This window comes from Pongo abelii, chromosome 20, assembly GCF_028885655.2.
Source record: "Pongo abelii isolate AG06213 chromosome 20, NHGRI_mPonAbe1-v2.0_pri, whole genome shotgun sequence".
NCBI classification, from domain to species: Eukaryota; Metazoa; Chordata; class Mammalia; order Primates; family Hominidae; genus Pongo; species Pongo abelii.
This window is the reverse complement of record NC_072005.2, coordinates 20,816,292-20,828,076: the sequence shown is the minus strand read 5'-3', so window position 1 is coordinate 20,828,076 and position 11,785 is coordinate 20,816,292. Positions and strand designations below refer to the sequence as shown.

General features: G+C 37.1%; 1 protein-coding gene across 3 annotated transcripts in view; it reads left to right on the top strand.

Annotated features, from left to right (window-relative positions):
- The window catches only part of LOC129051901 (zinc finger protein 486-like), a 180,531-nt gene extending 172,035 nt beyond the window's left edge, over positions 1 to 8,496 (top strand). For 2 of the 3 annotated variants that reach the window (XM_063720021.1, XM_063720020.1), the window contains exon 3: positions 6 to 8,496. In XM_063720021.1, the coding sequence (XP_063576091.1) occupies positions 6 to 1,810 (1,805 nt within the window). In that variant the 3' untranslated portion in view covers positions 1,811 to 8,496. The remainder of the gene's footprint in view (positions 1 to 5) is intronic. The other variant, XM_063720023.1, reaches the window with a different exon arrangement.
- Positions 8,497 to 11,785: the final 3,289 nt, after the last annotated feature.

The window sequence follows — 11,785 nt, the reverse complement described above, 5'->3', positions numbered from 1 at the left end:
TTCAGTTATGTGTTCTCATTTTGCCCAAGAACTTTGGCCAGAGCAGAACATAAAAGATTCTTTTCAAAAAGTGATACTGAGAAGATATAAAAAATGTGGACATGGCAATTTACGGTTAAAAAAAGGATGTCAAAGTGTGGATGAGTGTAAGGTGCACAAAAGAGGTTATAATGGGCTTAACCAATGTTTGACAACTACCCATTGCAAAATATTTCAATGTGATAAATATGTGAAAGTCTTTCATCAATTTTCAAATTCAAACAGACAAAAGAGAAGACATACTGTAAAAAAACCTTTGAAACATATAGAATGTGGCAAAGCTTTTAAACAGTCCTCAACCCTTACTACATGTAAGAAAATTCATATTGGAGAGAAACCCTACAAATGTGAAGAATGCGGCAAAGACTTCAACTGGTCCTCAACTCTTTCTACAGATAAGATAACTCATACTAGAGAGAAACCCTACAAATGTGAAGAATGTGGCAAAGCCTTTAAGCACTCCTCTACCCTTACTACACATAAGATAATTCATACTGGAGAGAAATCCCACAATTGTGAGGAGTGTGGCAAAGCCTTTAACTGGTCCTCACAGCTTGCTAGTCATAAGATAACTCATACTGGAGAGCAACCCTACAAATGTAAAGAATGTGGCAAAGCTTTTAACCATCCCACAACCCCTTCTTCACATAAGAAAACTCATACTGGAGAGAAACCATGCAAGTGTGATAAATGTGGCAAAGCCTTTATTTTTTCCTTATCTCTTAGTAAACATGAGAAGATTCATACTGGAGAGAAACCCTACAAATGTGAAGAATGTGGCAAAGCCTTCAGATGGTCTTCACACCTTACTACACATAAGAGAATACATACTGGAGAGAAACCCTACAAATGTGAAGAATGTGGCAAAGCCTTCACCTGTTCCTCACAGCTTACTAGGCATAAGAAAATTCATGCTGGAGAGAAACCATACAAGTGTGATAAATGTGGCAAAGCCTTTATTTTTTCCTCATCCCTTAGTAAACATGAGAAGATTCATACTGGAGAGAAACCCTACAAGTGTGAAGAATGTGGCAAAGCCTTCAGATGGTCATCACACCTTACTACACATAAGAGAATTCATACTGGAGAGAAACCCTACAAATGTGAAGAATGTGGCAAAGCCTTCAGGTGGTCCTCACATCTAACTACACATAAGATAACTCATACTAGAGAGAAACCCTACAAATGTGAAGAATGTGGCAAAGCCTTTAAGTATTCCTCTACCCTTACTAAACATAAGATAATCCATACTGGAGAGAAATCCTACAAATGTGAAGAGTGTGGCAAAGCCTTTAACTGGTCCTCACAGCTTGCTATTCATAAGATAACTCATACTGGAGAGCAACCCTACAAATGTAAAGAATGTGGTAAAGCTTTTAACTGTCCTGCAACCCTTTCTTCACATAGGAAAACTCATACTGGAGAGAAACCATACAAGTGTGATAAATGTGGCAAAGCCTTTATTTCATCCTCAAACCTTAATAAACATGAGAAGATTCATACTGGAGAGAAACCCTACAAATGTGAAGAATGTGGCAAAGCCTTCACCCATTCCTCACACCTTACTAGGCATAAGAAAATTCATGCTGGAGAGAAACCATACAAGTGTTATAAATGTGGCACAGCCTTTATTTTATCCTCAACCCTTAGTGAACATCAGAAGATTCATACTGGAGAGAAATTCTACAAATGTGAAGAATGTGGCAAAGCCTTCAACCATTTTTCACACCTTACTATACACGACAATTCATACTGGAGAGAAATGCTATAAATGTGATGAATGTGGCAAAACCTTTACATGGTCCTCAAGCCTCCATAAACATGGGAGAACTCATGCTGGAGAGAAACCCTACAAATGTGAAGAATGTGGCAAAACTTTTACTGCATCCTCAACTCTAAGTGAATGTAAGGCAATTCATACTGGAGAGAAACCTTACAAATGTGAAGAATGTGGCAAAGCTTTTAACTGGTCCTCAGACTTTAATAAACATAAGAGAATTCATATTGGACAGAAACCAATAATGTAACAAAGCTTTATTTTTTTATTTACTTATTTTTGAGATGGAGTTTCACTCTTGTTGTCCAGGCTGGAGTGCAATGGTGCAATCTTGGTTCACCATCACCTCCATCTCCCAGGTTCAAGCAATTCTGCCACAGTCTTCCTGTGTAGCTAAGATTACAGGCATGTGCCACCACACCTGGCTAATTTTGCATTTTTAGTACAGATGGGGTTTCTCCATGTTGGTTAGGCTGGTCTTCAGCTGCCAACCTCAAGGGATCCACCCACCTTGGCCTCCCAAAGTGCCAGGATTACAGGCATGAGCCACTGCACCAGGCTGACAAACCTTTGTAAGGAAGTCCTCAACACTTATTACACATAATTCATACTGGACAGAAACCCTACAGGTGTGAAGAATTTGGCAAAGCCTATAACAAGTTCTCAATTTTTTTTTCTTTTTTTGAGATGCAGTTTCACTCTTGTGACCCAGGCTGGAGTGCAATGGCATGATCTCAGCTCACTGCAACCTTAGTCTCCTGGGTAGCTGGGATTACAGGTGCCCACCACCACACCCAGCTAATTTTTGTAGTTTTAGTAGAGATGAGGTTTTGCCATGTTTGCCAGGCTCATCTCAAACTCCTGACTTCAGTTGATCCACCCACCTTGGCCTCCTAAAGTGCTGGGATTACAGGCATAAGCCTCCATTCCTAGCCATAAGTTCTCAATTCTTAAGAGACATGACAATAATTCATGCTGAAGAGGAACTCTACAAACCTAAAAGACGTGACAGTGCTGTTCCCAACACCTCCAACTTTTCTATATATAAAAAAATTATACTAGTGTGAAATTGTAGAAATGTATAAAATGTGACAAAGCCTTTATTTGGTTGCCACACTTGATAAATATAAAAAAATAAAAAATTGTTTAAAATTATTTGTATACAGCTTTAAAAGGAGATTTTTGGAAGCATTGTAATTACATTAAAAGTATACTTGTTTTCTTGAAAAAAAGTTTTTTCAAAAGTGAATAATGATGTCATACAGCTTTCAAATTACTTTATGCTGTTATTTTATTCCTATTCACATGTGAAAGCATATGAGCAATTTTTGCTGCATCAGAGATACCAGAGATTCTTTTTTCATTGGGCATTATTTATGACCTTTTCTATAAAAGTAAGGACACTAAAATGTAAGATGCATGATGAAAAGATAAGTGGAGAAGCTCATTGTAGTTAACCTATATTAAGTAATGTATAAGCTAGGTGTTCAGAGTATTTTCTACATTATAGTGAAATTATTAATTATAGTTAAAAGTATATTAAAATAAGTATATTTTATTAATTGTGCTTTTATGTAATGAAATGCAGTATATTTAAAAATCATTAGATTATGTGTGAACTTAATTTTATTTTTTTACCATGTTAAGACTATTGTGCATTTAATGAAGCATTATTCCACTGACTAACCTATCCCACCTTACTCAAGGGTGTAGGTAAAAGATGGTAGCAATATACTATTTGGTACATAGTGAAATAACATCTCTAGTAATCACTTTGCCAGTGGCTTTAAACAGCAAATGAATTTAAGAATATTGTTTCCATAGGTTAGGTTTTTATTCTTTTTTCTTATTGAAATTTATTATTGGTATTTGTGGGTATATAGTATGTATATATATTTATGCCTTATATGGCATATTTTCATTCAGGCCTAAAATATGTAGTAATTACATTAGGGTAAATAAGGTATCCATCACCTCTAACATTTATCCTTAACAGTGTAATTATATACTTTCAGTTATTTTAAAATGTACAATTAAATTGTTATTGACTACAGTGTTATTTTTATGGCCATAATAAAAATTATACTGAAATATAAATAGAATATGACCCAGCCCAGTGGCTCATGTCTGTAATCCCAATACTTTGGGAGGCCAAGGCAGGTGGTTTCCCTGAGGTCAGGAGTTCAAGACCAGCCTGGCCAACATGGTGAAACCTCGTCTCTACTAAAAGTATTAAATATAGCCGGGCATGGTTGCACATGGAGGCTGAGGCAGGAGAATCACTTGAATCCAGGAGGCAGAGGTTGCAGTGAGCTGAGATCCCACAGCTGTGCTCCAGCGTGGGTGACAGAGTGAGACTCGATCTCAGGAAGAAAAGAAATAGAAATCGATACAGAATCCTGAAAAATTATTTTAAAATATTTGTTATATAGTTTTCTTTGAACATGTGGTCTCTGCCTGCAAACATAGACTTTTAGTGTTAATTTGCACAGGGTTAAATATACACATGTCATTCTGAAGATAAACCTTAGGTGTAAGAAAATTATGAAGTGAGTGTTTTTGTGTAAGTATGAGTTTCTGCTTATTTTCAGAAGAAAAGAACAATTATTGGAACAAAACATTATTTTAATTAGGTGACTAATAAAAAACTAAACACCTCGGGAATGCTGAAAGCAAATCTATACTTTCTGCTTTGTCTTGAATTTATTAACATAAAATTTTGTTGCTTATGGTTTAGATTCTCCCAAGAATCTCCCTATTAAGGCACAGCAACTTTGTCTCCAGAAACAACACTCTGGAGTACAACAATAAAAGCCTTCTCAAAACAGAAAACAAATAAACCTTTTTAACACTTATTTTAATGAAATTCAACCAAAATTGAATAATTGGATATACTTTTAATGTTCTATGTGTGTGTGAATGTATAAAATCGTGCATAAAGGATAAGCCAGAAAAATGATGTTAATATTTGTAATGAATAAAACTGGACATTTGTTAATTATTATTTGTAGAGGATATCTTTTTTTATGTAGATAACAAAAGTAACAGAAAGACTTTTTTTCCCAAAACAATAAATAGAAGAATCTAATTAGAAACATTTAATAAGCATTTAAAAGAAACTAGGGTTACTCTTTATGTTTCAAATATATGCTGTTCTTACACAAAATGAAACTGTTCTAATCCAACTTTAGAAGAAAAGAATAGGCTTAAATTGTTAAACATAGAAAAAATTATATACATATGTATTTGGCAGAATAGGGTTAGGCACTGTGATATGTGAAACAAATATTAAGAAATAAACTATTATTCTTTAGATATAGGCTGAAGAATGTAGATGAAAATTCTGTAATTCCTTTTTGCCTGCAACAAACTTGAATCTATAACTAGGTATTTTGGTAAATTTGGAGTGCCTACTACTTATGTAATTTACTTCAGGCATACCATGCAAATTCTAGCATATTGTCCTAAACATCTGAATCTAAAGTTACAGACAAATTTGAAATAGAAAATAGAAAGTAAAAATGTATAGGGAGAGTGACATAAATAAGATTAAAAGAGCCCTATTTTCATATTCCCTTACAGCAAAAGAAATCAGCCATCCCTGATGCCTTTATTGGCTGAGCGCTGTGGCTGATGCCTTTAATCCCAGCACTTTGGGAGGCTGAGGCAGGCAGATCACGGGGTCAGGAATTCAAGACCAGCCTGGCAAACATGGTGAAACCCTATCTCTACTAACAATACAAAACAATTAGGCGGTCATGGTGGCACACACCTGTAATCCTAGCTACTCAGGAGGCTGAGGCAGGAGAATTGCCTGAACCTGGGAGGCGGAGTTTGCAGAGAGTTGAGATGGTGCCACTGCACTCCAGCCTGAATGACAGAGTGAGACGCCATCTCAGCAGAAAAAAAAAATGCCCTTATTAGAGAACCAGTCATTATGGCTTACACCTGTAATGACAGCTATGTGGTACATTAAGGTTGGAGAACTGCTTCAGGCCAGGATTTTGAGGCCAGCCTTGGTTATGTACCAAGACGTCATCTCCAAAATAAGTGCCTCTATGAGAGATTTGAGATCCAGGGAGGGAGTTGTGAAACACTGTTAAAGCTTAAGATTGAGAAGTGTTCTATTCAGAAGGCAGGCCCTCATTCAGGTGGAAAACTACATGACCCCTGTTCTTGGCTACAGACCAGGATAGGGTTCACCCAACTTGATCCCACTGAGAATTCTGAACTTACTCTGTAATTATCCCAACATCCTACCAGCCACAGTCTGGCCAAGGTCCTGCCATTCCAGAGACCTGGAGGAAGGCACCCATTTACAGCCATGTAGGCAGGCCTGCAGACCTTGGCCTTTACCGGGGTCTGTGAAGCAGTTCAATGACTCAGTTTCAGTTACCTGAGCCTCAGTTTATGATCAGTTCTGCCTACATAGAAACCCACACAGTTACCTGAGGAAATGTTCTCTGGTACTCAGTGAAAGCTACACTCATCCACATCCTGATGCGAGGCCCACCATATGCAGACCCGACTGCAAAAACCTGCCCTAGTGTCTGCCCTATGGAGCAAAGTCCTGAAAAACACATGGTCTGTTCACAAATAAAATGGGAATTACAACTATACAAGCCCCTGTAACAAGCCAACTAAACGTGGACCCTAAAGCAGACCCAGCAGCCTTGTGACTGAGCTACAACCCCTCTTCACTACAAATTCAGAGAGCATATCATCACCCTAACGGTCCAACAAAATATTTTTATCTTCTGAAATCAGTTTATGAAAATTTGAAGAGGTGTTTGTTCCATCAAATTCAGACACCAATACAAAACTACATTTTGCCCATTGTCAATGCTTCTATTTTAATCTAGCACTGGATGTATGTGGCAGAAGAATTAGTCAAAAAAAATTTAATCCATTGAAATTAAAGAAAAATAAGTAAAAAGTTGCAGTTTGTAGATCATACAATTTTATATTTAAGAAATCATAAACAGGGCCGAGCGCGGTGGCTCATGACTGCAATCCCAGCACTTTGGGAGGCCGAGGTGGGCGGATCACGAGGTCAGGAGATCAAGACCATCTTGGCTAACACGGTGAAACCCCGTCTCTACTAAAAAAAAATACAAAAAAAAAAAAAAATACAAAAAATTAGCCGGGCACAGCAGCAGACATCTATAGTCCCAGCTACTCTGGAGGCTGAGGCAGGAGAATGGCGTGCACCTGGGAGGTGGAGCTTGAAGTGAGCTGAGATTGTGCCACTGAACCCCAGCCTGGGTGACAAAGTGAGACTCTGTCTCAAAAAGAAACACAAAGAAACCATAAACAGTATATTAAAACCTGTCTAAACTAAATACAGTCAGTAAATTAGCAAAATATAAAATTAACATACAAGTATATGTATGATTTCATACACTTAAAACTATCTGATAAAATACAGGAAGAGGCTGGGCATGGTAGCTCATGTCTGCCATCCCAGCATTTTGGGAAGCCGAGGTGGGTGGATCATCTGAGTTCAGGAGTTCAAGACCAGCCTGGACAACATGATGAAAGTCTATCTGCACTAAAAATATAAAAATTAGCTGGGCATGGTGCTGGGCACCTGCAATCTCTTTTAGTTGGGAGGCTGAGGCAAGAGAATTGCTTGAACCCAGAAGGTGGAGTTTGCAGTAAGCCAAGATCATGCCACTACACTCCAGCCTGGGTGACAGTGCAAGACTCTATCTCTAAAGGAAAAAAAAAGGAAAGAAATCTTATTTGCTATAGTATTAAATAATAAATTTCTGAGAAAAAATTTAACCAAGGAGGTAAAAAAATCTTTCCAATAAAAAATGAAAAAAATTAGAGAAGATCCAAATAAATTTTAAAATATTTTGTCTGTGAATTGAAAATAAATATTACTAATGTGCCATGTTATCCAAAGTGATCTATAGATTCAATATAATTCCAATCAAAATTGCAGTGCTATTTTTTTCACAGTAATGGAAAATATAATTCTAAAATTTACACGAGACTAAAATAAACTTTGAATAGCCAAAGCAATCAAGGAAAAACAACAAAGCAGAAGGATATCATACTTATAATTTCAAACTATATTTCAAGACTAGAATAAAAACAGAAAGGACTGTGCAGAAAAAATGAATTAAAAAATGCAACAGAAACTACTGCTCTCACACATTTCAAATCTGATGCAAAAAAAACTCAAAAAAGAGTTTTAGTTTCTCTAAATCATGCAAATGTTTGTGAGGCCCCCAAACAATAAAAAAGCAGCCAGCTTGTGCAGTCTCTTATATGCCATGAAGAGGAATTTTGCTTTCAGTATAAACCTGAAGGAAGTTCATCGAAGGAAAAGTAGAATCCTTAGAGAATTTAAAAGCATAAAGCAGGGCTGGGTGTGGTGGCTCAAGCCTGTTATTTCAGCACTTTGGGAGGCTGAGGTAGGTAAATCACCTGAGTTTGTGAGTTCGAGAACAGCCTGACCAACATGGAGAAACCCCATCTCTACTAAAAATATAGCATTAGCTGGGCATGGTGGTGCACGCCTGTAATCCCAGCTACTAGAAAAAATGAGTCAGGAGAATCGCTTGAACATGGGAGGTGGAGACTGTGGTGAGAAAACATCACACCATTGCACTCCCGCCTGGGCAATGAGAGCCAAACACCATCTCAAAAAAAAAAAAAAAAAGCAAAAAGGATAACACAAAAGATGCCCCTTTCTGAGAGCAAAATTTAAAAAATAAAATAAAACAAACAAAGAAAAAAAAACCCAGATGCCCAGGAACTATTTCCTTTGGAACTCAGCTTCCCCAATCACATTCTAAGGACTGGCTTTTTCTTTGACCTTGGGACCTCTTATCTGTGTCATCTGTTGTATTCATTTTCGCTCGCACCTACCTGGGGCTATGGCAATCATCTCAGGTCTCTTCAAAGTCAAAGGTTTTTTTCCTTGCTCAGGACAAGTAATCAGGTCTGGCTTAGAGAAAGCAATACCTGTTTTATTAAGAATAAATAACGTGAATCTTGCTCATATTCTTCAACTACAATCTAGTAATGTGCTCAGCAGAGAGGATGTGATAAAATATAATAGTAAATTGATACAAAAATACTAAATTATAAAAGAAATTTCTAAACATTTAGAAAATACTTTCAATTTGTAGGTTTCTTAATTTTAATACCTGGTATTACTGAATCAAAAATTGGTGGTGGCAATTAGATTTTCAGGTGGGGGCAACAATATTTTATGCTGCTAAATTTCTGGAAGTACCACTAATTTAGAGTAAAAAATACAGCTCATCTCAGTACTGTGGAAAGTTTGGATTAAGACAAAACTTATTGAATAAATTCTTTCCTATATTACCAAATTCTGAAGATTTTACAAATAAAGGGGGATCTGAAACTCTTTTTTTTTTTTTGAGATGAAGTCTCACTCTGTTGCTCAGACTGAAGTGCAGTGGCCCGATCTCAGCTCACTGCCTCTGCCTCTCAGGTTCAAGCAATTCTCTGCCTCAGCCTACTGAGTAGCTAGGAATACAGGTGCCCACCACCATGCCTGGATAATTTTTTGTATTTTTAGTAGAGACGGGGTTTCAGCATCTTGTCCAGGCTGGTCTTGAACTCCTGACCTCATGATCCACCTGCCTCAGCCTCTCAAAGTGTTGGGATTACAGGCATGAGCCATCATGCCGAGCGCTGAAACTCTTTTATTCAAAGAATAAACTACTATAATACATTCTATAAAAAAGAGAAATAATATACTCTTCAGAGTATATTATGAATTATATATTAATGCTATCTTCACCAAAAAAAGACCAGGTGTCTAGTTCCATAACATCACATCCCTATATCAATTTCACTGTGCAGTGTATAGGAAATGCCACTCTTCCAGAGAAAATTCTATGGCCACATCTCTAAATTGCAATGGTCCCTGAAAAACACACACACACACATTTTCACCACATGGCCATAGGCAGAATTTTTAATTTGACTTAAGATGAAATGAGAGAGTAAAGAGAACTGGTTCTGACTTATTGGACTGACTAAAGTTATCCAATAAAATAATATCAACACAGAAATATTCTCTAATATATCCTCTAACTCTGAGAAAAAAGAGCGGCATAACATCCACAATATCAGTTCCTACATTTTTCCATATAATAAAGTATAAAATTAAGGCCATAAACACAAACATGTACATTTTTGAGTGCTATATTTACATCACACAGAATGAGTTGTGAATATTTTTCAAATGGAAAAGACATGTTGAGTTAGAAGGCACCTCTCAAATTTTTTGTTTTGTTTTGTATTGTTCTGAGACAGGGTTTTGATCTAGTTGCCCAGGCTGAAGTGCAGTGATGCAATCTTGGCTCACCACAACCTAAGTCTCCCGGGTTCAAGAGATTCTCTGGCCTCAGCCTCCTGAGTAGCTGGGATTACAGGCATGCGCCACCACACCCGGATAATTTTGTATTTTTAGTAGAGACGGGGTTTTCTCTATGTTGGCCAGGCTGGACCCAAAACCCTGACCTCAGGTGATCCACCCACCTCGGCCTCCCAACGTGGTAAGATTGCATGCTTGAGCAACAGCACTTGGCCGATTTTTTGAATTTCTAACAAGCTCACCAGTAATGCCAATGTTTTTGGCCCAAGAAGGATATTTTGTCAAACATCCAGTAAGTGGAAGAGCCCGTGTTTTTCCCAGTTTTTCTAGCCTGTAAGCAAAGATAAAAGCCTTCATTTTCCAAAGAAAATTATGTGGAAAAAATTAGAAAAAAGAACAGTTGCCAGATTAAATGTGATGATTTATGCACATCCGCTGCATAAAGATACTTAATGATAAAGAGAAAAATAATTAACTCTGTAGAGAAAATAATTCATCAGAGAGCTATTCTACCAAGTGAATCGTTAACCACTAACTGCACTAGGACAAATTTTTATGATGTGCTAATTCACATAGAAGAACACAGCATCAGTGTTGAAATATTTCTCCCAAAAGAAGTAAATTATATTCTGAATTTAACCATAAAAAAAATCAGTTGTATGCAAACTTCAAAATCCAGATAACTCCTATGTTGTGTAATTTTAACAGTAATTTTAAATAGGCTTCATTTGGCAACGTAGAAAACAGATATCTCCAAATAATTTTTTTCAGAACTTTCTGGTTAATAAATTCCATTTCATTTAAATAAGCATTTTCTTAATCCTGTTCTGCATAGAGCTAATGGAACACACAGATGGAGCCTCAATATGACATGTTCTCCATGTGTACTATGGACAACAGGTTTCCCCAATAGTGATCTTGAGTATCCACATCTTTTCCTGTTCAACAGCTACAAAGGGAACATTTTTAATACTGTGTATCATAAATTCTTGCTGAGAATTCTTCATGGCATATAAGAAGCTATAACATAGAAACTAGAGAATGCTACTGGATATCGGGAAGAAATATTTCTCAGAGACTCTTGACTATGATAAGAATTTTATGAAGTAGTTAAACCAAACTCATTAAGGAGGAAAAACACAAGTAGAGAAATAAAGTTTTGTAAGTACTAAATTTGTGGCAGTCCAGGAGGCAGAGTGGACACAGCTCTTCATCTGACACCTGTTTACCTGAAGAAAAGCCATTTATTTTTCTTTCTTCTCCTTCTCTGGAATTTCTTCTCAGATGAGATTCTCTGGATAAATTACACCTGCATCTTGAGAATATGCCATTAAAGGTGTCAGTACCACACGTGTACCTGCTAGCATGACATCAACTGGCAGAAAAAGACAGAAAAAGTCCACTCATTTCTGTCCCTTAAAACAGAAGAGATTCAGGAACAATGAGCTGCTCCATGAAGATAAAAATATAAGTTTCTCCTTTTCTGTCCTCAGTTGCCCTCCCCTGCCACAGACACCAGCAATTTCTGCTACAGTAATGCAAATATGTGCCACACTGACCTGTCCCTACCAAACCCAAACAGAACTGCCCCTGTGACCACCCTT